This window comes from Lutra lutra, chromosome 8, assembly GCF_902655055.1.
Source record: "Lutra lutra chromosome 8, mLutLut1.2, whole genome shotgun sequence".
Lineage (NCBI taxonomy): Eukaryota > Metazoa > Chordata > Mammalia > Carnivora > Mustelidae > Lutra > Lutra lutra.
Window position 1 is genome coordinate 65,551,882 of NC_062285.1, and position 25,730 is coordinate 65,577,611.

The 25,730-nt window shown below is 37.5% G+C and overlaps 2 protein-coding genes across 9 annotated transcripts in view; both read left to right on the top strand.

The window, feature by feature from the left end:
• The window catches only part of YAF2 (YY1 associated factor 2), a 77,020-nt gene extending 60,298 nt beyond the window's left edge, over nucleotides 1–16,722 (top strand). For 6 of the 7 annotated variants that reach the window (XM_047741012.1, XM_047741011.1, XM_047741014.1 and 3 more), the window contains 2 exons: nucleotides 13,947–14,099; nucleotides 14,884–16,722. In XM_047741012.1, coding sequence (XP_047596968.1) covers nucleotides 13,947–14,099; nucleotides 14,884–15,121 — 391 coding nt within the window. In that variant the 3' untranslated portion in view covers nucleotides 15,122–16,722. Of the gene's footprint in view, nucleotides 1–13,946; nucleotides 14,100–14,883 lie in introns of those variants that run through there. The other variant, XR_007129384.1, reaches the window with a different exon arrangement.
• An 8,575-nt stretch (nucleotides 16,723–25,297) lies between these two features.
• The window catches only part of GXYLT1 (glucoside xylosyltransferase 1), a 59,288-nt gene continuing 58,855 nt past the window's right edge, over nucleotides 25,298–25,730 (top strand). For both annotated transcript variants that reach the window (XM_047741270.1, XM_047741271.1), the window contains exon 1: nucleotides 25,298–25,659. In XM_047741270.1, the coding sequence (XP_047597226.1) occupies nucleotides 25,439–25,659 (221 nt within the window). In that variant the 5' untranslated portion in view covers nucleotides 25,298–25,438. The remainder of the gene's footprint in view (nucleotides 25,660–25,730) is intronic.

The window sequence follows — 25,730 nt, forward strand, 5'->3', positions numbered from 1 at the left end:
AATAATAAAATCTTAAAAATTATATAATGTGGTAAGTAAAACCAAGTGCTTTGAAGAAGAGAAAGCATAGTCTTAGGGACAGTGTAATGGACAGAGTGGGCAGTGGAGTTGGAGAGGAAAGTGCCATTTTATGTCAGGTTAGGAAAGACTTAACTGTCATTTCAGCAGAGACCTGGAAGAAGTGAGAGAGCGAGTAGATAGAGGGGATAGCAGGGAAGAAATCCCCAGGCAGGAGTAGAAGGCCAGTGAGGTTGGGTATTATGGACTAAATTGTGCCCTATCCCCTTATATTTGTTGAATTACATTGAATCCCCAGTGTGACTGTACTTGGAGATAGGGCTTTTAGGAGGTAATTCAGGTTAAATGAGGTTATAAGGATTGGCGAAAGGTATGATAGAATTGGTGGCCTTGTAAGAAGAGGAAAAGAGCGATCTCTCTCTTTCTCTACCATGTGAGGACATAGTGAGAAAGAGGCTCGCTGCAAGCCAGGAGGAGAGCCATACCCTGCCAGACCTTGATCTTAGACTTTCTAGCCTCCAGAATTATGAGAAAATAAATTTCTGTTGTTTAAGCCACACAGCCTATAGCATTTGTTGTGGCAGCTCAAGCTGACTTACACACAAGAACCGAGCATTCCAGAGGGGAGAGTATAGAAGATGAGGTGGGAAGAGAGACTAAATAAATCATGTAGGGTTGCAGACTAGAACAAGAATTCTGGATTTTATTTTCAATTACCATATATTCTGGTTGCCAGAGTGTAACAAGGGGTTTGGGTGGGGAGGAGGAACCCAATGAATGATTTTAAGCAGAAGAGTGATGTAATTTGATTTATATCTGCAAGGATCACCTGGCTGCTTTATGGGAGAAGAGTCCATAGCAAAGCAGTTGAAGAATCAGGCAGGATGTTACAAGGGTGGCCTCAGTGAGGTTGGTGAGAAATCCAATTCTCGACATATTTTGAAGGTAGAGTGGAAAGTCGTTGCTGGTAAATTAGATGTGTGTGAGAGGGAATGTGGAGAATGAATACTGCTTCCATGTGTTTGGTCTGAGCAGATGGAAAGGTGGAGTGTATTTACTCAGGAAGACATCAGAGACTGGAAGAGTGTGGAAAGGGTGGAATCAGAGAAGTATTGTTGAACAAGCTGTCATTTTCAGTTGCTACTAGACCTTGAAGTGAAGATGTAAATAGTTATGTAAAATCTTGAGTGTAGGGGAGATATTGGGGTTGGTGATAAAAATTTTGGAATATTACTGCATAGATCAGTTATTCTCAACCTTGGATGCATTGATTTATTTTGGGAGTGAGACTCAGGCATTTTTTAATTTGATTAGTGGTTAGGTTAAACATTTTGTAGAACAGCTTTTATTGAGGTATCACTGATGTACAGTATACTGTATACAATTAAAGTGTACCATTTGATAAGTTTTGACATATGAATACACCTGTGAAACAATCACCACAATTAAGGTAGTGAACATATCCATCATCACCAGAAATTTCTTTGTTACCCCTTCTCAGTTCCTCTCTCCCGTGCCTCTCTCTGATCCTCAGTTGCTAGGCAACTACTGATCTGCTTTCTGTATAGATTAGTTTGCATTTTTAGAATTTTATAAATGGAATCATACAGTTTATAGTCTTCTATGGTTTCTTCAAACATAATTGTTTTAATATTCATCTGCGTTGTTGCAAGTATCAGTAATTCATTCCTTTTTGTTGCTGAGCAGTATTCCATTATATGAGCATAACATTTCTTTCCTCATCTGTTGGTGGATATTTATTTTTAGTTTTTGGCCATTACAGATAAAGCTGCTATAAACATTTGTGTAGAAGTCCTTTTATGGATTTGTATTTTCTTCTCTGAGTAAATATCTTGGAGTGGAATGTATCACATTTTTTCTCATGTTTCAAAATGAGGGGTTTTGTCTGTGCGTGTGTGTGTGTGTGTGTGTGTGTGTGTGTGTGTGTATCTTTAAGGAAAACTCTTATGCCCAGAAAAGATTATTCAGGGACTACTTCCATTATTAAAATTAATGTTCAATTTCGTAGTTTCATTTAAAAAAATCTATTTTTTTCTTAAATGTCTGTTCATTTTTACAAATCTTATTCTATTTAAAAAATTTAACAGAATTTAACGTTTTCCCCCTAAGCATAGTTATTTCTATTTTAATTATTTTTATTTTATTTAAAGATTTCTTTATTTACTTTAGAGAGAGAGTGCATGTATGCAAAGGTAGGGAGGGTCAGAGGGAGAGAGAGAATCTCAAGCAGACTCTCTGCTGAGTGTGGAGCCTGATGTGGGGCTTGGTCTTATGACCCTGAGATCATGACCTGAGCTGAAATCAAGAGTTGAACGCTTAACTGACCAAGCCACCCAGGTGTCCTATATTTTTAAAAAGTATTGGTGGTTAAGTCTAATGTGGAGCCTGGACTGAGAACTGTTGTACAGATGGTATTTAAAGCAAGGACTGAATGAGGTCATCTTGAATAACATTTCTCAAGTTTTGTGTGCGTAAAAAATACCTGTAGTTCTTAGGCTAGGTCTGAGAATCTGCATTTGTGCTAGTCTCCCAGGTGCTGATGCCTCGGTTTGGTTAGTGGACCACCTTTGTTTAGCACTGTCCTAGAGGGTTAGTGCAGATAGAGAAATATGTGAAGACTGAGGCCTGATGTACTCTGAAGTTTAGAAATTGTGAAAGAAGGAAAAGAACCAATAACTGAGACAGGGAAAGAGTAGCTGGTGAGGGACGAGAAAAATTGTGTGGTATTCTAGAGGCTTGTGAAGAAGGTTCTGCCCAAAGTGAAGGAGTGGTAAACTCAGTTAAATGCTGTTTGAAAAGACTGCGTAAGATGAGAGCTATAGCTGACCAGTGCATATGGGAAAGTGATTGTTGGTAACCTTGAAAGTGAGCGTTAGTAGAATGGTTGGGACCAGAGCCTGATAGAGATGAACCTGTGAAAGAATGGAGGAAAGAGGTGTGGAAAGTAAGTAAATATAAATCATTTGATGCTTATAGTAGAAAAGAGAACAGAGAAGTGGGGCAGTGGCTAGAAAGTGATGTGGACTTAGGGAAGAGTTTTTTCTTTTCCTTTTTTAAGGTAAGAGCTGTTGTTATCTGTTTGTATGTTGACAGGAATTACCTATTTACAGAAGAAGTATCTTGAAGCAGGAGAGAAAGGAGGTCAGTAGCAGGAGTAGTGTCCTGGAGAAGCGCAAGTAGAGACATGGCCATAATTGGGAATATGGATAGGGAAGTTAGAGGATATGGGCGTAGATGAAAGCTTGTGGAAATTTTCATCAAATATCTTCTGTTTTCTCTGTGAAATAAGAATCACCCTATGATAAAACAGCACACAGTAAAAGTAAGCTAGTGTTCTATCCCCAGTGCTTGGAACAGTGATTTGAACACTGTTTAATAAATGTTTGTTAAATAAATGAAGGAAGCGTAATCTTGGATTGGAGGGAAGAAGACAAGAAGTCAGTTAAGTAGATAATGTAGAAGGCTGCTGTTGGGTTGTGCAAGAGTGGTAAACATGGGAATGATGAGGTGGAATCATTCTAATAATGTGAAAGAAATAAATTGAAAGGACTTGATATTGTTTGGCTAAGAGGAAGGGAAAGTTGAGGAGGACCTGTTTGTAGCTCTGGAGATTGTTCTTAGTCTTTCAAATTAAGTGAGCTGTGATGTCCTTTAATGATTTGAGGGGTTTGTCAGCGATTTAATTGCTGAACACTCTAACCTAGTTTTTCTAAAGCTGATGTGTAGTCATCTGTTTTGTCTGTGCTTACCAAGGACTCTCTTAGTAGCTGCCAAAGAAGCAAGTTTCCCCTGCTGCCACTTCCCAGGAGTTTAGGGAAAAATGGGTTCTAGGCTTTTGCAGAAGTGTTTGATGTTGAAAATTAGACCTCAGAGTAAAAAGTCTTCAGAATACTCAGATTCTTGAAATGATGCTATAAGCACACTTAGGCAAGTGACAAGAAGAAAGAGTATGTTGAACCTGAGCATAAATTTAGTTGGTATATTGTGAATCCTTGAACCAGTGGTTTTTGTTTTTGTTTTTTTTAAAGATTTTATTTATTTATTTGACAGACAGATCACAAGTAGACAGAGAGAGGAAGGGAAGCAGGCTCCCCGCTGAGCAGAGAGCCCAATGCGGGACTTGATCCCAGGACTCTGGGATCATGACTTGAGCCGAAGGCAGAGGCTTTAACCCACTGAGCCACCCAGGCGCCCTTGGACCAGTGGTTTTAAATTGTATTTCTCACAGCCACACCTCAGGGATAACTGAAGTTCAAGGATGAGCACTGAGCAAATGGGGGTTCAGGAGTCTCCACATCAACTTCATATAGAAGATAGTTTTTTTTTTAGTTTAATATATTGAGATTCCTTGTAAAATTTTGTTAACATGATGATTCTGCTGCAAAAACAATAACAATTTGAATATCAATGCTAAAAGTACTCTTTGAATTTTGACAATAAGTCAGATAGTTCCATGATTAGCAGAGTATTTATTGAAGGTAGAGAAAACTACTTTATAAGAACACTTTTATCTTTCTATTTAGCAATAAATTTTTTAGAGGAGCACCTAATGGCTCAGTGGGTTAAGCATCTGCCTTTGGCTCAGGTTGTGATCCCAGCATCCTGGGATAGAGCCCTATATTGGGCTCCCTGCTCAGCAGGGAGCCTGCTTCTCCCACTCCAGCTCCCCCATGCTTGTGTTCCCTCTCTCGCTATTTCTATCATAAATACAATCTTTAAAAAATAAGATAAAATAAATTTTTATAGAAAGCAGACATGCACATTAAACCCTTTATTGCATTTTCATGAAAAAGAAGTGAATGCCTCAGAAGAAGATGACATCAGCAATTTTTTCAAGAAAATGAATTCTTGAAAGTTGGCACTTAGTTAAATCAATTACACAGTTGTTTGATAGTTGTATTTATGCATCGTATCTAACTGGTATTGTTAATGATCATTAATAACGAGGTGTTGATTGAGCATCTGTACACGTAAGATCCATGCTAGGCACTGGGCATACAAAAATAAGTGAGATACGGATCTCTTCTCATGTAGGGGTTAGAGTACAGTTGGTGGGGAGATAGAACACAGCCATGTAAGGATCAACAGCATTACAGAGTGATGTGGAAGACCATGTTTTTCCAGAGATGCTGCAGTGGCTCCATAAATGTTTGGTGCACATTGCTTTTAAAAATATTTTAATCATTAAAATCCAAAGGAACATGTTCTATAAATGTGTTCTATGCACCAAACAGAACATGTGCAAAAGGAAGACCACTAAAGGTAATTAATTTATTTTGCAGATTAGATTAGTTTATTCTTTTTTTCTTTTTTAAATTTCAAAATAAAGTAGCAAATCCTTTATTTGTATTTCTTGAACACTGTGAATAAAGACATCCCTAGCAACATTTTTTTAGTCCTCATTTTCCCTCCTTTACCTCTGTCCTCACATAATCATTTTGCTTCCAAGCTGCAGTTCTCAAAACCTCTCTCATCCGGTCTTATTTCCTTCTTATTCTTTATCACAAAATCTCAAAAACCGATTCATTTAAAAATAAAAAATCTACCTCAGAGAGTCATTGAACACTGCCCAATGCTCCCCAGACTAAAGGACCTAGAAATCCAGGGAGTTCACACTGAGTAATTTACATCCCTTCTTGCTTGTTAACCCTTTGTAGGCATTGTGGTGCTAGAGCTCACTGATGTGTCTTCAAATGATAATTTCCTAGATGAGTTTTTTGCAAATTCAAGAAACATTACATGAACCTTATATTTTTAAGGACAGAAAGGAAATGTGGTTTCTCACATTAGGAGTCATTCCGCAGAAAGGATTTTATCATGCAATATTTTGCAACAATGAACCTGAACCATCTTGTTTTGCCATAAGAAAATGTGATGGTAGGATGCCTGGGTGACTCAGTCGGTTAAGTGGCTGCTTTTGGCTAGGTCATGATCCTGTGGTCCTGGGATCAAGTCCCACATCGGGCTCCCTGCTCAGCAGAGAGCCTGCTTCTCCCTCTTCCTCTGCCTGCTGCTCTGCCTACTTGTGCTCTGTCAAATAAATGAATAAAGTCTTTTTAAAAAAGAAAAAAAAGATGTGATGGTGTTCTTTCATCTTTTATGACATTTGGCATCAAAATTTATGTGCTATGATTTGTAAATAGACCATGCAGAAGGATAGGTACATATACCTAGTCTGAAAATGAAAATGGTGGGGCACCTAGTTGGCTCAGTTGGTTAAGCTACTGCCTTGGGCTCAGGTCATGATCCTGGAGTCCCAGGATCGAGTCCCACATTGGGTTCCCTGCTTAGCGGGGAGTCTGCTTCTCCCTCTGACCCTCCCCCATCTCATTCTGTCTCTCAAATAAATAAATCTTTAAAAAAATAAAAAAACAAAAATGAAAATGGTGGGCACCTGGTGGCTCAGTGGGTTAAAGCCTCTGCCTTCAGCTCAGGTCATGATCTCAGGGTCCTGGGATCGAGGCTGCATCGGGCTCTCTGCTCAGCGGGGAGCCTGCTTCCTCCTCTCTCTCTGCCTGCCTCTCTGCCTACTTGTGATCTCTCTCAGTGTCAAATAAGTAAATAAATAAAATCTTTTTTAAAAAATGAAAATGGTAATTTTGGAGGAAAGAAAATGGTTGTCCTCGCTTCAGAAAAGACTATGAACCATCAAGGTTTTTGAAGTAAAATGTTTTGATAATGCTGGTGCAAGAAGTGGAAATGAAGAGAAGCCAAAATCTACTAGAGGTGTGTTTGAAATCATAAAATCAGTATTTCCAGGTAGGTGTGTTCCTAAGAATAGGCCTAATAGCTGATGAGGAGTAAGTCAAAAAACTTTGTCTATTTCAGGTCTATATACCTTCAAAACCACATTATTACAGGATAAAAGTTTGGGCTAAGTATGTTTTAAATGCTTAGTAAAAATTTTAATGTTGGTTAATTTTATTACTTTATTTCTTCTGTAAATTATCATAAAATGACTTAAGGTATTTTTTTTTTTAAGATTTTATTTATTTACCAGGCAGAGATCACAAGTAGGCAGAGAGGCAGGTGGAGGAGGAGGGGAAAAGCAGGCTCCCTGCTGAGCAGAGAGCCCTGATCCCTGGACCCTGAGACCATGACTGGAGCCCAAGGCAGAGGCTTTAAACCCACTGAGCCACCTAGGTGTCCCAATGACTTAAAAGTATTTTTTAAAAGGGCTTGTGGTGATGGCTCTTTTTCCTGGTGTACTGACAGTTTAAACATGAACTAGAAGTTCTTTCCACGTTGTCTATAATAAATTCTCATTCTTTTTTCTCTATTACAGTATACTGGTTTTTTTCTTCTTAATGCTTTTGACAAAGCTCACTTTCTTTTTTCTTTCTTTCTTCCTTTTTTTTTTTAAACTTCTGCATGGTTTTTATCTCATTTGCTAAGTAAATTCTGTGAGGGCACAGATTATGTTTGTTTTACCTCTAGTGAATCTCCAGCATATTACCTATATCTGACTTGTGTAAGTGTGCAATAAATTTGTTAAACAAAACAAGGTTGCCACTTATAAAATCTACCTTGGTTAGATTTTTCGGTTTTTGTTAGCAGTGTATTAAAAGACTCATAACAAGTTTAGGTTTAGTTCAGTTATTTTTACTCACTGAGATTTATTGTATTGCTTCACTTTATATTTTAGTGTTATGAAAATGACTATTTCTTTCTGAGCTATGAGTGATACTGCCTCTTTTAGAAAGAAACCAGTAAATACTTTATACCTCACTTGTTTTGCTTGTCCCAACTCGACAAAGCTAAATTGTGATGAGGTTGATCAAGCTTGAGACATTTTTCTTAAAATATTTAGCATATAGAATTTTTGATGTGGGGTGATAGGATAGAAGGCAGACAGGTAGTTAGAAATGGCATATACCAAGTCAACATGTACCACCAGTCTTCTACCTGCATGGAAAGTTAAGCAGCTCCTAAAAATACTTTGATGAATAGTAGGTAGCCATTACATTATTGTTAAATTTGCATTTCTTTTCTTACATTACAGTAAATCAATAGACCTGCAAAATTTTACACAATCTATTTGGGCTGTTTATGAAGGATATTCCGAGGCATATGAAGATTCCCTCAATTTCTGAATATCATATTTCACAAGTAACAGCTTAGTCATGATATATGTAAATAGGAAGAGGACAAGAGAATGTAGTTGGGATATGGTAATTAACTAACTAGATGACGTTTTGTCCTCCATATTGCAGAACCTCTGGCATTATAGGTGTGTTGTGAAAATTATGAATGAGAAATCACTGGACATAAGAGGCACTTCTTAAAAATGACACCCTGCCCCTTCATGAGTTAACAATCTCCCACCTCTAAAATTTCCCACTATTTTCCAGATTTTTTTCTTTAAGGAGAAGAAGGATCATAGTTTAAATCTTAAGATCCCTAGAGATATGAAGGCTTTCTTTTCGGTAGGGCATGGTACTGAGTCACTTTATGATATGTTATAAAGGTAAGCTGCGTTCTCCCACTTTTGGTGAAGCATCTTTAAAGTGCATTCAGCCTCTAGAGAGCAGCAGAGAGCTTCATTTCAGTAATTAGTTTGTACACACACACACACACACACACACACACACACACACACACACACACATATCTTGTGTATTTATATTTTGTGCTTCTTTTTTTCCCATAGTTGAATTAGATCAAATAATCACAGAGCAATGGAACACAATTGTTATCTTTTTTTTTTTTTTTTTTTTTTAAGATTTTACTTATCTGACAGAGAGCACACGCAAGCAGAGGGAGCAGCAGGCAAAAGGAGATGGAAAAGCAGGCTCCCGCCGAGGAGGGAGCCTGATGCGGGACTCAGTCCCAGGACCCTGGGATCATGACCTGAGCCCAAGGCAGACACTTAACCGAATGAGCCATCCAGGCACCCCACAATCATAATCTTTAAGTGAAAATCAACCATCATTAAAAAGAATAAGGGAATGAAACATTACACATTTAGGAAAGTCTAGGATAAAAAGATATCACTACTCAAGAACAGAAGTAAATATTTTTAAGGGAAAAGAGAACCACTACAGAAGATTTGTTAGTGATTGAAAAATAACAAAATCAATAACTACACTAGGTACACTAGTAACGCACAGTTGCTTATTAGACCACTTGTCTCATATTTATACTTGCTCAAAGGAAAGCTTTGCTTATATTTTATTAAATCTATAAATCCAACATAATTAACATCAAGCTTTTCAGTCCTTCTGATTTAGAGTAGACCGGTTCTTGGCTTTCCTATAACTGCCTTAGTCCATTTGAGCTGCTGTAACAAAAATATCGTAAATGGTGTGGCTTATGAACAGCAAACATTTATTTCTCACAGTTTTGGAGGCTGCAAGTCTGAGATCATGGCACCAGCAGGTTAGCTGTCTGATAAGGACCCACTTCCACATTGCCAGCTATTTTTTCACATGGCAGAAGGGTCAAGGGATCTCTCTGGAGCACTATCCATGAGGGCTGTACCCACATGAACTAATCACCTGTCAAAGGCCCCACCTCCTAATACTATCACTTTGGAGGGGTAGGATTTCAACAAATACATTTTGGAGGGAACACGAACATTCAGTTCATAGCACTGTCCTAAATTCCCCCATTTCTTTCAGTTTTATTCCCATTTGGGGGAGAGTTCTTTATCCCTCTTATTGAGGTAAACATTTGATCATATTTTCCTTCTGAAATGTCCTCACATTCAGTGCTTCAGTGCCATTCTCCTGATGAGTATAGACCCCTATTACTATTACTTCATTCCCAGTTTGATTTGGGTAGTCTTCTAGCTTGTCTTCAGAGACCAGCCTCTCACTTGACCAGTTTAACTAATTGTTCATTCTGTGTTGGTTTTGACTTGGATGGTGTGTGTTTATTGAATAGTTTGTTCTTACCACTGACAGAATAACATTTAGAAGAATTTTAGATTCATAACTCATTTAAAAATAAATTATATATTTTACTCAACCTTGTGGTTTTATGAAGCAAATCATGCTCTACTAGTATTTTCATATTGATGGGCCATTTAAAAGGGGAAATGATTCTAGGAAGATTCTGGAGAGATAAAGTTTGTTAAATATGAAAAAGACTTGATAACAATTGTAAGAGACCTGAAGTTGGGAAATTAGGATGTCCCTTTCTCACATAAAAGTGGGAGTGGGATGTTGAGGAACAGTGTCACATAATAGATGGGTACCCACTTGGAGACAAGTCCTTGAGGGGTAAGGAAGTGATTGATCATGTTATAAAAAATATTCTGTACCTAACTACAGCACAAAGGGTTATATTCCTGAAAATCTTGATCAGAGAACCCATGATTGAGATAGTCTGATCTTACAGCATTAAGTCATTAATGAACACAGGTCATTGGTGGATAAAGAAATGGATTAATGAATACAGAAAAACCTTGAAAAAATATGCAATTTTACTTGAAGGCAGCACTAAATCAATTATATCTTTAGTAATAATGGCTACTCAATAACTAATATCGATTTATTGGTTGGTAGAAACATCAGGATTTTTACTCTAGGTTCAAAAGCATGTAAATTTATTTTGATATTTGTAATTTTATTTTAATTCAATTTAATCAATAACATTTTTGTTAATTTATTTTGCATTAAATTTTAGGATGGAGGGAGTGACAGTACAAAACATAATAAAGGAAGTTGTCAAACCTTCATTTGTTATGGAAGGAAGACATTCAGAGATCCATATTACCTTGGGAGACCAAATGATGACTACACCTCAGTTGCATTTTATATCTTGGAGTGACTCTCAATTTTAGGTGACTCACTGTTCACTAGGTAGTAGTTTAAACAACTCTTCTCAACCCTGCCACACCTTTGAGCTTTCTTTTCTCTTTCCATTTCCAACATAATTGAAAGGTTTATTAATTCTTGTTGCTCTTTTTACTACTTGTTTACTTCTGTGTAGCGAATGGTTGATCTTGGCCAATAACTAACCTTAGAGACTGCTCCTTAAAATACATCTTTCTTCTTTGTTAAACCTGATTTTATTATTCAACAACAAATACTAAGTATTTTTTCAGTACTATGCTAAGTGCTAGTTATACAGTGGAGCATAAAGCTAATACCATCTCTTTTCTTCTGGAGTTTTATATCCTCGAAGAGGAAACAGATAATAAAATTAAAATTGCAACTTCTCAGGGTGCCTGGGTGGCTCAGTGGATTAGGCCTCTGCCTTCGGCCCAGATCATGATCTCAGGGTCCTGGGATCAAGCCCTGCATCGGGCTCTCTGCTCAGTGGGAGCCTGCTTCCCCCTCTCTCTCTGCCAGCTGCTCTGCCTACTTGTGATCTCTCTCTCTCTCTGTGTCGAATAAATAAATAAAATCTTTAAAAAAAATTGCAACTTCTCCATTACTCCCTATGTTCCTTATTTTTTTCCCGTAGCATTTGTCAACATTTAAGACTCTGTATTCATTTTTTTGTTTGATTCCACCCACCTAATGTTGGCTCCATGAGGGCAAGGCTCTGTTTTCCTAGAGGAATATTTATTGGCTAAGAAGTGAAAAAGGGGGGCGCCTGGGTGGCTCAGTGGGTTAAACCTCTGCCTTTGGCTCAGGTCATGATCTCAGGGTCCTGGGATCAAGCCCCACATTGGGATCTCTCCTCAGCAGGGAGCCTGCTTCTCTGTCTCTCTCTCTGCCTGCCTCTCTGTCTACTTGTGACCTCTCTCTGTCGAATAAATAAATAAAATCTTTTAAAAAAAAAAGTGAAAAAGGTGGGGACGCCTGGGTGGCTCAGTCCTTAAGCATCTACTTCGGCTCAGGTCATGATCCCAGAGTCCTGGCAGGAAGCCTGCTTCTCCGTCTCCCACTCCCCAGCTTGTGTTCCTTCTCCCGTCTCTGTCAAAGAAGTAAATAAAATCTTAAAAACAAACAACAACAAAAAAAAGTGAAGGGGCACCTGGGTGGCTCAGTGGGTTGAAGCCTCTGCCTTCTGCTCAGGTTATGATCCCAGGGTCTTGGGATCGAGCCCTGCATCAGGCTCTCTGCTCAGTGGGGAGCCTGCTTCCTCCTCTCTCTCTGCCTGCCTCTCTGCCTACTTGTGATCTCTGTCTCTCAAATAAATAAATAAAATCTTTAAAAAAATAAATAAAGTAGCTTTCCTAACACTTTCTCTGCCACTGTAGTACCTTTCCTCTTCAGGCTGCTGCCAGTAATCTTTGTAAAATTCAATTCTGAATTTCTTCTGTGGTCTCCTATCTTTTAAGGGTAAACCAGATTCCTTAGCTTTTCATTATTGAATTTCTTCCCATCCGGTTAGCCTTGCTTTTTTTTTTTTTTTAATTATTTACTTGCCACTCCCTGCTCTCCATCTCAAAATTTATATGGCAGCAATACCAATATTTGCACTTACAGCTTCTTTGTGAAGTGGGGGCTAGATCAGAGGCATCAGCTAACTCAGAAACCAGTTAGAAATGTAAATTATTAGGCTCCACCCCAGGGCTTTCTGAATTAGAGACCCTGAGAGTAGGGCTAAGCAAGCTAAAAACAGGCCTTCCAGATGATCCTGATATACTTAAATTTAAGGACCATTGCTTTAATCCATTAAAAATTATTTCCTTACCAAGCTTGGCCATTAATTACTGTGTTTTCAATATCACTTTCATTTGTGTAACTCTTAATCTATATCATTAACCCTGATATCTGTGTCAATCCTACTTCTTAAATTCTGTGGAACATCTTTCTTGGGTATCTGTTCTGTGCTTCAGCCTCTATAGGCTTTAAACAAAATGCATTATTCATCTACTGAAACCTGTTTTACATGCTGTGTTTCCTATTTACTCCTTCAAAAGATTCCTCCTTATAGCATGAGTGATAGTGCAGCATTTTCTCATTGGTTTCTGTTTTGTCTTGTTCTAGAGGAACAACAACAACAAAACAACAAAAAGATTCTTTAATAATTCTACTGACCAAAAGAGGGTCAGGACTTTCCATGCAATAGAATTACTATGTTTTGTAGACCGTTTGTTAAAAGTATGTTTATCTTACTCTCCCTTAGTCTTTCATTCCTCCCCCTTCTCCTCCTCATCTTCTTTCTGTCTCTCGGTTTCAGAACTTAGAGATTGTTTACTTTGAATCTTGACCTCAATTGGCCAGATTCTACCATAAAGCTGGAGGGATCTTTGACCCTGGGTCAGTAGAGTCACAACTTGTGTGCCACAACTTGTGGCACCAAAGGGTGAAGCCAAGGAGCATTTCAGATATCTTGGTGCAATTTCTGCAAGAGGTTCCCAATATTTTTTAAAGGAATAAGTGAGTAAGTAGGCAAGTCTCAAAAGAATGGACGGATTGTCAGGGTCAAAAAAGCATGATGAGATTGTGACTAGAGATATAAAAAACTTCAAGGATTTTAGCAATAAAGTGAGGAGTTTTGACTCTAAGTATTAAATGAATAAATGAGAGATTTTAGAGGAAAGACAAACCGTCATTATCAAAGATGGTTAGATTCTTTCTTCTATGAGGGAGAAGGGATAAATTTAAACATTATTTCAATATAAATTTTCAAGTTTAATTTTTAGGACTCATGCTTATTTATATGTGTGCTTCCCTGTGAGTGCTCAGTTTGATATACTTTTTTAATAATTTTCACATTGATTCATGTATTGGTTATATTCTAATGGTTGACCATATATTTTAGGCTATAACTTTTACTGTTATTATAGTTCTGTTTTTGTTGGATAGGAAAGATAATAATTTGTGTGTGTGTGCATGTGTGTGTGTAAAATCTATTAAATTGCACATTAAATTATCTCACATGAGGAATTTTTATACTTGAAAATCATGTCATATATCTATTCTTATAATTTGAGCTATTCTCATAAGGAATATATATTCTTAAATTATAATAAACAAAAACCTTTCTTTTTAACATACACACAGGAAACCTCGACCTGTCTCCCAGTTGGTTGCCCAGCAGGTTACTCAGCAGTTTGTGCCCCCTACACAGTCAAAGAAAGAGAAAAAAGATAAAGTAGAAAAAGAAAAAAGTGAAAAGGAAACAACTAGCAAAAAGAACAGTCATAAGAAAACCAGGTAAATTTGTGAAATAATAAGTGAACCATTTAATATTCTCTTTTAACATTGATATATTCATATGTAAAGTGGACATAAAGGATTTCATCTCCTTTATTATAAAATATGAAAGTGTCTTTCTGAGCTTGAGAGGTCTATTAGAAATTAAACAGAGGCCACTAGTATAAGCTTAAACGCTTGCCTGCCTGCCTGCCTGCCTGTCTTCCTTCCTTCTCTCTTCTCTCTTTGCTTACTAGACTCAAAGACATTTGTGTTGGAGCTGATACTTTTTTGGTCATAAAGCCAGGAGTGACATTCATAATACTGAACAGATATTTGCATGGGCTTTAACTGGTTAAAGTCTTCATGGGTATCGGCAGAACAGATAATCATGATGCCCTTCTCAGTGCATATCTCTGGAGTAACAGCCTTGCATATATAACTGCCTTAACAGTTATTAACTTACTCTGCGATCCAACTATGTCATTGCTTTTCTAAAACATTTATTTAGTAAAATTGATCAGCTCTTTGCAAAACGATGATAAAGCTTTAAAAGCACAATAAGAGACCATTGCTTCCAGAGTATCTATTTGTCATGTTGAAGAAGATTCATCAATGATTGGTTCAATTAATGTTAATGATTTGAAACATTTAATTATATTTTTGTGGCTAGTTCATACATGAATCTAGAGCTTTAGATATAGATGTATTCATTTTGTTATTTTTACCTAATTTATTCATTATATGTTCAGAAAGTTGGTAGAGAGAAAAGCTAGTTTAAAATTTTATCATCTTTTGTATTTAGGCCAAGATTGAAAAATGTGGATCGGAGTAGTGCTCAGCATTTGGAAGTTACCGTTGGAGATCTGACAGTCATTATTACAGACTTTAAGGAGAAAACGAAGTCCCCGCCTGCATCTAGTGCTGCTTCTGCAGATCAACACAGTCAGAGTGGCTCTAGCTCTGATAACACAGAGCGGGGAATGTCCAGGTCATCTTCACCCAGAGGAGAAGCCTCATCATTGAATGGAGAATCTCATTAAAGTTTATTTTCTCCAATTTCTTAGTCACTTCTGTCATAACATACAAATACACAGATTATGCCAAGAAGTACCACATTTTCATGACAAACATTCATGCACAATCCATAATTTGCGTTTTACACAAAATAGAAATTTGTTAGAATTTGTTAGACTTCATTGCAATCTATGCCTACCAAACAAACCTTTTCAGACTTGACATTTTGGTCTCCACAGTTCAAGGTGCCATGAAAATGTGGTTGAATTATTCATTATGCAGTGTTATTGGTAAGTCTATTTTCACTTTTAGTTTAGTGAATTCTAACACATAATTCTTGAATTCTCTACTATTGGCATGTAACGAATTTAAATTTTTATAACATAGTGCAAGCTGCCTAAATATGTATTATTTGAGAATTGTGAACGAATAGTTATATGTATACAAGTCAAAGATCAACCTAATCAACTATTGCTGCAACAGGATTTTCTTAATGGTTATCCTCTTAAATACACCTGCTGGTACTTGGTGTGGTTAAATAGGAAAAATTGTTATTAAATAAAGAATTTGTATGAACCGTTGCCAATGTTTTTGACACATTTTACTAAATTATTGTTCCTGATTTATGTTTCTGGTTTTATCTTTGTTTTTGTTTATCTTTAAAGCATTCATTATTGTAATGTTTACTAGCAGAGTAGTAAACAATAAAACATTGATTATTTAGCTTTATAATTCAGGTTTAGTGCTCTTATCATTGAACACTGGTATTTTCTGTATAATATAAAACTTTAAAGTTCAAATAATTATAAGCATTTGGCAAAAACAGAAAAGAAACCTGACATATTTTAAAGGCTGCAATTTTGGAAAAGCTTTAACTTAATAATAGTTTATCACTGTTGTCTTTCCCCAAACTTGTGCAGGGTCATAGAAGTATGAATCTAATTAATACAGAAATGGAACTGTTTCGCAGAACTGGGAAATAACTAATCTTAAATCAGTTTAATTGGCCTCTTATTAAATATAAGATTCTTAAAGTCATAGTGCCCTATTTTCAGACACAAATGCCAGTTTATGCATTTATCAATATTCCTGAAATAAAAGTATTTACAGCCCCGCTTACTATTATGTAAAATTACCAATAAAATATTTTTATGACTACAGATTTTGCAGTTTTGTTCACAACTAATAATGTGTTTCATGTTGTATTTAAAAATCCAACCTAGAAACCACACAGTACTTTTTAAATTTTTCTAGGGTCTCCTGCTTCTTTTAGCCATTTGTTTAATATATATCCACCTCTAGGAGACTTCTGAAATATAAATTAAAAACATAGCTTAGATACAAAATATCACTTAAAAGCACTATGATTGCATTTGAAGAACAGAAAAAACAAAACTGTAGACCCTGACAGTTGTGGTATTTGGTGGTTTCTCGTGGTAATGTAATTTTCTGTTTAATTGCAGTACTTTTTCCAGGCACAATGGGACTGTCTTTTTTGTAAGATGCTAGTTGTGAAATACAGTTACTTGCATACAGTAAAAGTCTGTGATTAAAACATTTATATACCTCATTCTTTAGTGTTGTTAAATGAGAAATTAAAGTTTGTTTTTATTATATGATGCTTTCAGTGGAACCCCAGTGAACTGGTTATGTTCTTTTAAAACACGAAAAAATTTTGCCATATTTTATTGCTTTTCATGTTTTTCAAATGTTTTAAATTTTAGACATAGTAAAAATTACAAGTAATAATTGTAATAGGGAAAAATCTTCTAATTTTTAAGTCAAAACTGTGCTTGGAGACACTAGGTCTTCTGATAATGATCAGATTCTTTCTGGATGTATTTTAAATGGACTGTGGGAGAGAAAGAATCTTGACAGAGATGGGATTTTACCTGAATGGAGCGTAGTCATTTTTTCATAAGGTGGGGGTGGCAGAGATAGTATAGTGTGGAAATTTAGTGTGCTAACTGGTATCTGATGCTTTGTATCCCAGTTGTAGAACCTAAGTGGGCTTGAGTAAACTACTCGAGGTCACGTCCCATCTATTATATAGGGGTAATGGTAATCAAATCTAACTGATCGAGTCGTTGGGAGGATTAAATGTCAATCCACATAAAATTCTTAACAACTACATGGCGCACACTGGCTGATCAGTAAATGAGCCTTTACTATCTTTATCGGTAAAATCCCATTACAAAAACAAATTGTTTCTACACCCTCTTGGATGATCAAAAGGAATTGTGTTCTGTAAGTTACACTGAATTTTCTACATCTGATGTTTGCTCTGATCCCAGACCAGCCAACTTTCTGTAATTAAAGAACCTGATGGAATGCTATATGAGGCAGGACAACTGAACTGAGTCAGCTGGTTTGAAATTTTGTTTTCCTGTCATTAATCACAATTCACGTGCTTTCATTTCACCCTACCTCAAATACACTTATAAACCAGGAAACAGACCCAAATTCCGTAAATATACCTAATGTTAAAATATGCAAAAAGATTCAGAGCCTGGGCTTAGGGTACATTTGTAGCTCTGTTTCATCAATTTACACTGTGGTTTTAGCTGTGGGTTCTTTTAACCAAATTTCATACAAAAAGAATTTGAATGTTTTTCAGAGTTTATTAACTTATTTTGATACAATTAAGAGCAAAGATATAATTTGAGGCATACCAGAATATGTATTCTTAAAACCTTTTGTATTACACAGTAGAAATAGTTGACTTAAAGGCTTTATTTTTGTTAAATGCTTTCCTAAAATTATAGTGATAGTAGACAAAGTGAAAACATTAAAAAAGGAAGAGAATCTCAGCTTTTCTAAGTTGATAGCATTTTTATTATTACCTTTCTTTTAGACAAAAATCCTTTATTTTCCTTGCCTAAAGAATGTAGTTTCTGCATGTTTATGCATTAATGCTAAACGGTCTAGAAATTTTAGTTTCCAGTGAGGCCCTTAATTTTACTTATTTTCTTGATCTGCACATTACCTCTTCTGGAGTTTTAAAGACCTGATACAGGAACTGGACCATTGATAGGAATTTCTGTACTATACTTTGAACATTAAGTGAAAACAGAAAAGGGGGTGTATAAGGAAAACGATAACCATAAAATAATATTTTGACATCAGCATTGCCCTCCCCTGCCCTTCAAACATAGGCACCTTCAGTTTTCTGGAATAATGAATGTAGAAAAATTGAACTGCAGAAAAGTCAGTGATCAGAATCAAGAGACACTGAAGTTTACCAAATCTAGGCTATGACTGGTCATTTTGTGAAAGCAGAAGGAAAGGAATGCCCTCACTGGCTATTGCAGGTGATAGAAAGTAAGCCCCATTAATAACAAAGGCAAGGAGGGATAGGAATGGAGGGAAAATGAGGGAGGGGTGGAGAAAAAGCAAAGATAGCAGAAATTAGGAAATGGGGTATTGAAACACAATCTGGATGATCATAGAGAAGAATCACTAGGGAGGCAGAGAACAAATTGTTGTATGTCTGTCTCTGAGAAGGTTTAGAAACCTCACTGTGATACATCTTCCTAATGACTCAGTCATTAAAATTTTAGCTGTGTTTACTAGGGCAGCAATATGTGTATTATAACTTCAGAACAATTTTCTTTAAAACCAGTTCATTTTAAGAAGCTGTGATAGAGAAGTTTTACCTTGAATTATATGAACACTACTTTCCTAAGTGCAGATCCCCTCTCTCCCAGATAATTTAAATGTTTTTAATGTGGCCTTTGTATTTAGCCAGTGTAGCTACTCCTGTCTTTATGGGCCAGTTCTGTAGCTTGTGAAATTCCATACTAAGACTAGGTACTTCTATGGAAAAATCAAGTAGAGCTTTGAGAAGTTTCAGTGCTCTGGGACATGTTTCATGTTCTAAATCATTTTATGGGTATGTTTGTTTTCTGTGTGTTTTCATCAGTAGGAGTCATAGAATGTAGTAGCTATTTTACTATTGTTACACTTTGAGTATTTTCCTGATCTAGGTTATCTTTATATCAGTACTCAATTGAGAGAACATTTATTGAATATATTTTGTGCACTTGGCATTGAACTACGGGTTGGAGCTCACATGTTAAGTGGAGAGACCTGTAAGTAAGTAATTACAGTGCCATCGCTGCAACGGTAAAAACGTCTAAAGATAACTGAAGTAGCAGAGGAAGTGTTTGCCAATTCCCCCCCCCCGACCCCCGCCCCATTTTCTTCTAGGAAACTCAGCTTGGCCTAAGTATTCACTGCAAGTCCACATTGAAAATGTTAGGATTTCATCTTGATAGTTGCAGCTAATAATGTTCAGTGTCAGTTTTACTAGCTCTCATTTCATTACTCCTGCTTGAATTTTCAAAGTTTAACACTTTAGGCCATGTGAGATGATCATTTTCCTGTAATAATTTTTAAAAACCAATAATCAGCTAGCGAGGTCTGCTTTTGCTTTCCATGAAGCTAATGAAGAAGCATTACCCAGCATGCAAATGAGAAATTTTATTTAGACCTATTTCAGGAAAAGCTTTAATTCACGTGAGAAAATTTGCCTTTTGCTTACAGATAATGCAAATAATTCAATTCATTGATTGCCCTCCATTTCTGAGAGAAGTCTCAGATTAAAATTCGGCTTTTAATAATTAAGTAAGACTTAATCTCCTGCCAAGTCCATATTCTTATTCTTGATTGTATTTTTTTGTAGATTCTGATATTGATGTTTTTCATTGTGTTCTTACAAAGTTCCTCAAATCTCTTCCCTAAGGCTAAATAGTAATACTGTTTAGTAATGCTGTTAGTATTATAAAGTACTATAGTATTATAAAGTATTATAATACTTTGTAATACTAACTTTTTAAAAAAGTTAGAAAATTTCTTCATTTCAATGTGTGAGGCTAAGCCCCACTGAGAACTTTTTGGGACAAGGTTCTAGTGAAATGGGTGCCTCCCTAACTGGAATTCCTGAGTGGCAAGTCTTGAACTTACATGTCTAGGTTTAGATCTTTTGGCCTATCTGCAAGTAGGGAGTTTGAATGAAAGTTACCATCTCATCTTCGTATTTTCATTAACTCTTTTAGCAAGAGAATTCAGGAACTAAGCTGGGTAGCAAGACTCATTGGGAGTTTTTCATGTATATTATTTTCACTATCCTCTTAATTTATAATAATAGCAACAATGAAATTAACCTGTGTTTATTACTTTTACAGTCAGCAATATTGAGGTTGGGTTACTGTGTAAAACCAGTTTGGGAGAAGATTCCTAAGGGACAGAATGGCAGTGAAAGCATTTTTTAAAAACAGAAAGTAGGCCGAGTTCTCAGAAGAGCAAAATGATCTTGGCCCAAGAGATAGTTCTTTAATCAAAGAAGATAAAAAAGCCTATGTTTCCTGTACAGGATAAGATAAACAAGGAATAGTTGAACTCGGAGGAAAAAGGAATTTTTTTTTTTTTACTTTATTAAAAATATAGGAAAGTAAAAAGAAACCAAACATAACATAGGGTTATCGAGTGATGTAATTTCTTTGTAGAAAAGAACAATATGGGTAACAATAAGAATTCTGATTCTATTTTTTGAACTGAGGCCTGGACTTCTGAAGTGTGGTAGTATTAGAATTCTTAATTATTTTCAGTCTTCAGCCTTTAAGGACCTGGGTTAGGAAAAAGGTCTGTTACTTACTCTTGTTATAATCATGACCTCGACTGATGGCAGGTTTTAAAGAACTTGTGCATGTATGTTTTAATTCTAATTTTCCTCATGACTAAATTTCCCTACAAATCTAACATTTACTTTTACTGAGAGTATTTAATTAAAAAAATAAAAATAAAAAAGATTAAAATCCATTGTATTGGGGCACCTGGGTGGGTCAGTGGGTTAAGCCTCTGCCTTCGACTTAGGTCCTCATCTCAGGGTCCTGGGATTGAGCCCCACACCGGACTCTCTGTTCAGTGGGGAGCCTGCCCCCCCCCCACCTGCCTCTCTGCCTTCTTGTGACCTCTCTGTCAAATAAAATCTTTTAAAAATTTTTAAAAAAACCAAAATTCATTGTATTAATGGAAATGGAGGGTTCCTGAAGACTGAATGGGGGATAAGTGCAGGGATGGTCCAGAGGATATTCCTTACTCCCCTCCCTACTCCACCCTCTCCATACTCTTCCCTCCAGCTAAATTCAGGGATCATATAGAAGCTAAGGTGTCCCCATTCATTGATCTTACACTGCCACTTTTTTCTTTTCGAATCATGTGGTCTACAGCTGAGTATGAAGAGAATTGAGAATGAAGAGAATTGCTTTTCTCTTTCATCCTACCCCTGACTCTACTTTTCCCCCACATTTTCTGATCTGAATGAACACCTAAACTGAAATACTTTTTTTTCAAACTGACGATAGTCTTTTTCAACTTCTTTCCTCTGGTCCCACAAGGTTTCTAGGAAATGGACTATGGGAAATGAAGAGATTTCATTAGAAGCCAACCGGAAGAGAGACTGGTTTTCACTTTAAGTCTGAGTTTTTGATCCTTTGTGTTCTGCAACTAATCTGACTTGTATTTCTCTGATTGTAAATTTTTTTTTAATCCCAAAAACCAGTCTAAGAGGTTTTCACATAACCTAGGTTTTTTCCTTTTTGCTTTTATTTTAATTGCATCACTCAATTTAGCATTTATTTGTTTAGAGATAGTATGGTATAATGGGGAAAAAATGTGTGTTGGATCCTCAAAGATTTCCATTTGAATTATGAATCTTCATTATTAGTGATGGGGTTAACAAACTTCTGAGTTTCAGGTTCCTTGTTTTTTAAATAACATCTTCATATATGTGTTACAAGGATTGAATCAGATTATGCATAGACCTTTATAAACTGAAGTTATTTTTAAAAAGTTTTGAACTTTACTCTGAAAAGATCCCCGAAGATGATTTCTTCTCCTCCTCCTTCTTCTTCTTTTTCTTCTTCTTTTTTTTTTTTTTGAAAGAAGTCCTAAAAGGTAAACGGATGGAGAAGGAAATGCTGAGCAGAACCCTAAATTTGTTATAGAGCGATTTAGAGAAGATTTATTAAAAAAATAAAAATATTAATGGAATGTCTTATATATTCAAAATGTACCAGGAACTATAGGAATAACCAAGATTAATCTTTTGAATATAAGATTCTTGAAATTTGGATTATCCTAAATCTGAGAGTTTTCTAGATTGTGGAGGAGGTTTCTATCTCTATAATTTAAACAAGTATTGCTACTTAAAAATTTTTTTGTCCACCTAGATTAACATTTTTGACAGAATGACAGGAAGATCAACATAAATTAAAAATTTGTATATAGACAGCCTGTCACTAGAGAATTAGGGGGGTGGTCTAGAAATGAAAAAGTAGACTTATGAGTATATACATACACACAGTAAATCAGTAAATGAAAGAAATACCTATCATGATGTCAAACATTTAAATCATTTTCAATAATTTAAAATTAATTTCACAGATATAAAAATGCTTAGGGGCACCTGACTGGCTCGGTCAGAAAAGCATCTGAGTCTTAATCTTGGAGTCATGAGTTTGAGCCCCATGCTGGGTGCAGAGATAACTTAAATTTATAAAACTTAAAAAAAAACTATAAAAAATATAAAAATGTATGAATCCTGGAAATTATCATTAGGGCATGTGAATGGCTCCTTATACTCCAAGATAACCAGTTAACACTGTGGGTAATACAAAAATCATTTCTAATTTTGGAATGCCTTATATACTTTGCAACAAAATTTTCTTTTTAATTACAGGATTAAAAGGAACCTAAAGGGGTGTGATATGGTCCACAACCTTGATGTCAAGTAAATGAATGATTATTCTTCTGGATGCACTTGTCCCATAAATTGTTGCAGAATGAAAACTGCCATTCCAGTATTTTAATGACCTGTGGGGCATTACATTATTCTTTGTTTTTCCTACATTTAGTTTCTTTGTTTAAATAGAAAACAATTGTGATAGGCATCTCTTTAAACATCTTTGATCTATTTGAGTACTACTTCTTACTCCAGTTTCTTGGTACCATATCCTTTCTTTTTCTCTCTCAAAATCTATTTTCCAGTCTTATAAATGCTTTTGCAATCCATCTCTGTACCTCATTAAGTTTATTTTTATTTCTCTAAAAATTGTAAGGTTTAGTAGAAGGATTAATTTAATATTGTCATTATTTTTACTTGCCTGTCGTCCCTTTGAGGGCAGTACACTCTAGCCCCTTGTCTGGCATGTAGAATATATTCAATAAATGTTTATTGAATGAATAAGTGTATGTTTTCATTATACTTACACATCTTGATAGCGTGCTAGTTTTCATTTTTTGTCTGGTAAGTCAAGAAATGTTATCCTTATAGAAAAAACTGAGGCTTAAATTTATTTAGTAACTTTCCCATGGTCACAGAGCCACCAGTTTTGGGTGTAGGGATTTCGAACAGAGAATCACTGCTAAATTAAAAAGCATATCCCCACTTTGTTTCTCATGGCCAAACACTTCAAAGCTCCAAATGCGGGGCACCTGGGTGGCTCAGTCAGTTGGGTGTCTGTCTTCCGCTCAGATCATGATCTCAGGGCCCTGGGATCCAGTCTGGCATCAATCTCTGCTCAGTGCGGAGACTGCTTCTCCCTCTCCCTCTGCAGCTCCACCTGCTTGTGCTCTCTCGCACTCTCTCCCTCCAATAAATAAATGAAATAGTAAAAAGAAAAAAAAAGGTCCAAATGCATTTGAACAGGTTAGCAGCATGATTTTTCTTCATGAAGTGTGTGTGTGTGTGTGTGTGTGTGTTTAAAGCCTTCTTTCCCTCACTTTGTGACACTGTAACTGCTTTCTGGTTCCAATCTTAATCTTTGTTTCAGCCTCCAAAGTGGGGCCAGAACCTGCCCTCTAAAAGTCAAATGGGATCATGTTACTTCTTAATTTAGAAACCCTTCAATGGTCTCCACTGTTTGCTAGAGTAAGTTCAAACTCCTTGGTATACTAACCAAGGCACTCAAATATCTGTCCCCTTCAACTTCTAGTCTTATCACTCATCACACCCTCCCTTGCATTCACTTAGCTGGTTGTATCAAACTTCTCACAGTTCCCTAAACACAAGAACCTGTTTCATTGATCCCTCAGCCTGCAATTCCTTCCCTTCCCCCAGCCAAGACTCTGATGCCTCTTTTACTACCAAGTGCCTCTTGACCATGACCTCAGTAAAACTGATCACTCCTTTTTGTGTTTGCCCACACCTTCACAAGCTTTTATATATCCTAATGTTGTATCCTGGTATTGCGCTTATTTGCGAGTCCCACTTATTTACTTATTGTCCTTCATTTACTTATTTACAGTTATTTATAAGTCCCATTTATTTATGTACTTATTTACTGTCCCACCCCATGCCCAATTATGTGTCTTTATACCCCAAAGTACTCAAGTAGTGCTTGGCACACAGTGGTGCTTTATAAATGTTCAATAAATGAATGGAATGGAAATATGGCTGAAGAGAGAAGAAATGGAAAGCTAAAGAGAAAGCTTTAGGGAGAACATCAGGTCAAAAAGATCGAAAAAGATGTAACAGGGACGACCTCAGTTGAACATGCCCTTAACAAGTTCGTTAGGAGGCAAGATATGCATGCTCAACAGCATTACGAAGTAATTAAATACCTGGATGAAATGGCTCGTACAATATTACAGAAACTTAGAGGCTGGGGAAGTCCCTGCTGCGGAGGATGGAACTGAAAAACGGCTTAATCAAATGCCTTCCAGGTGCAAGGTGTTTTTCGTGCGTTAAGCAATTTAATCTTTGCAACCAGCCTATGAGGAGGATATTATCTCCGTTTTAGAGAAGAAACATGCTCAGAGAATTGAGGTTGCTCAACGTCACAGACTACCATGTGGAAGAAACATAATTTGAATTTGGGTCAGCGGTCTCCAACGCCCAGTTCATTTCGCCACACCCCTCCTCTGCAGTGCGGAGCCGCTGGGAGTTCAGACGCGTTCCTTTGGCGTTCCCCTCAGACCCCGGCCAGTCCAGCTCTCTCGCGCTCACTGCGCCTGCGCGTCCGCCTGCTGCCGGAGCTCCGGGGAGTGACCCACGCCGGCGGAGGCGGTGTCAGAGCTCCAGGCGGGTAGTAGGATAGCAGGCGAAGGTGGTTGGGCCGGCGAGGCAAGGAGGGGAGGGAGGGAGGAGAAGAGGGAGGGAGGGAGAGGAGGAAGGAGGGGCGGGCTTGAGGCAGCGGCGGAGGAGGAACTTGTTGCGGCCGCGGCTGCGCTGTGCGGCCCCCTACGCTTCAGTTCGCCCGGCGGGCGCGGTGCGGAGGTGGCGGCAGCTGCGGCGGCTGCGGCGGCAGTGGCGGCTAAGGCTGAGGCGCGGGGCTGCGGCGATGCGGCGCTATCTGCGCATCGTGGTGCTGTGCCTGGCCTGTGGCTTCTGCTCGCTCCTCTACGCCTTCAGCCAGCTCGCCGTGTCCCTGGACGAAGGAGCGGGAGGAGGTGGCGGGAAGCCGCAGGCCGCGGCGGCTTCCTGGCTCGCGGGCGGCGGACGCGGCGGCGCGAGAGGGGTGGGCAGCGTGCGACCCGCAGCTCATTCCGGCCGCTCGGACAGGTACGTGCGTTTCCCAGTTAGGGGGCCGGGTTCGGGGCCAGGGGCGCGGCAGGGACGCGGGGCTCGGCGGG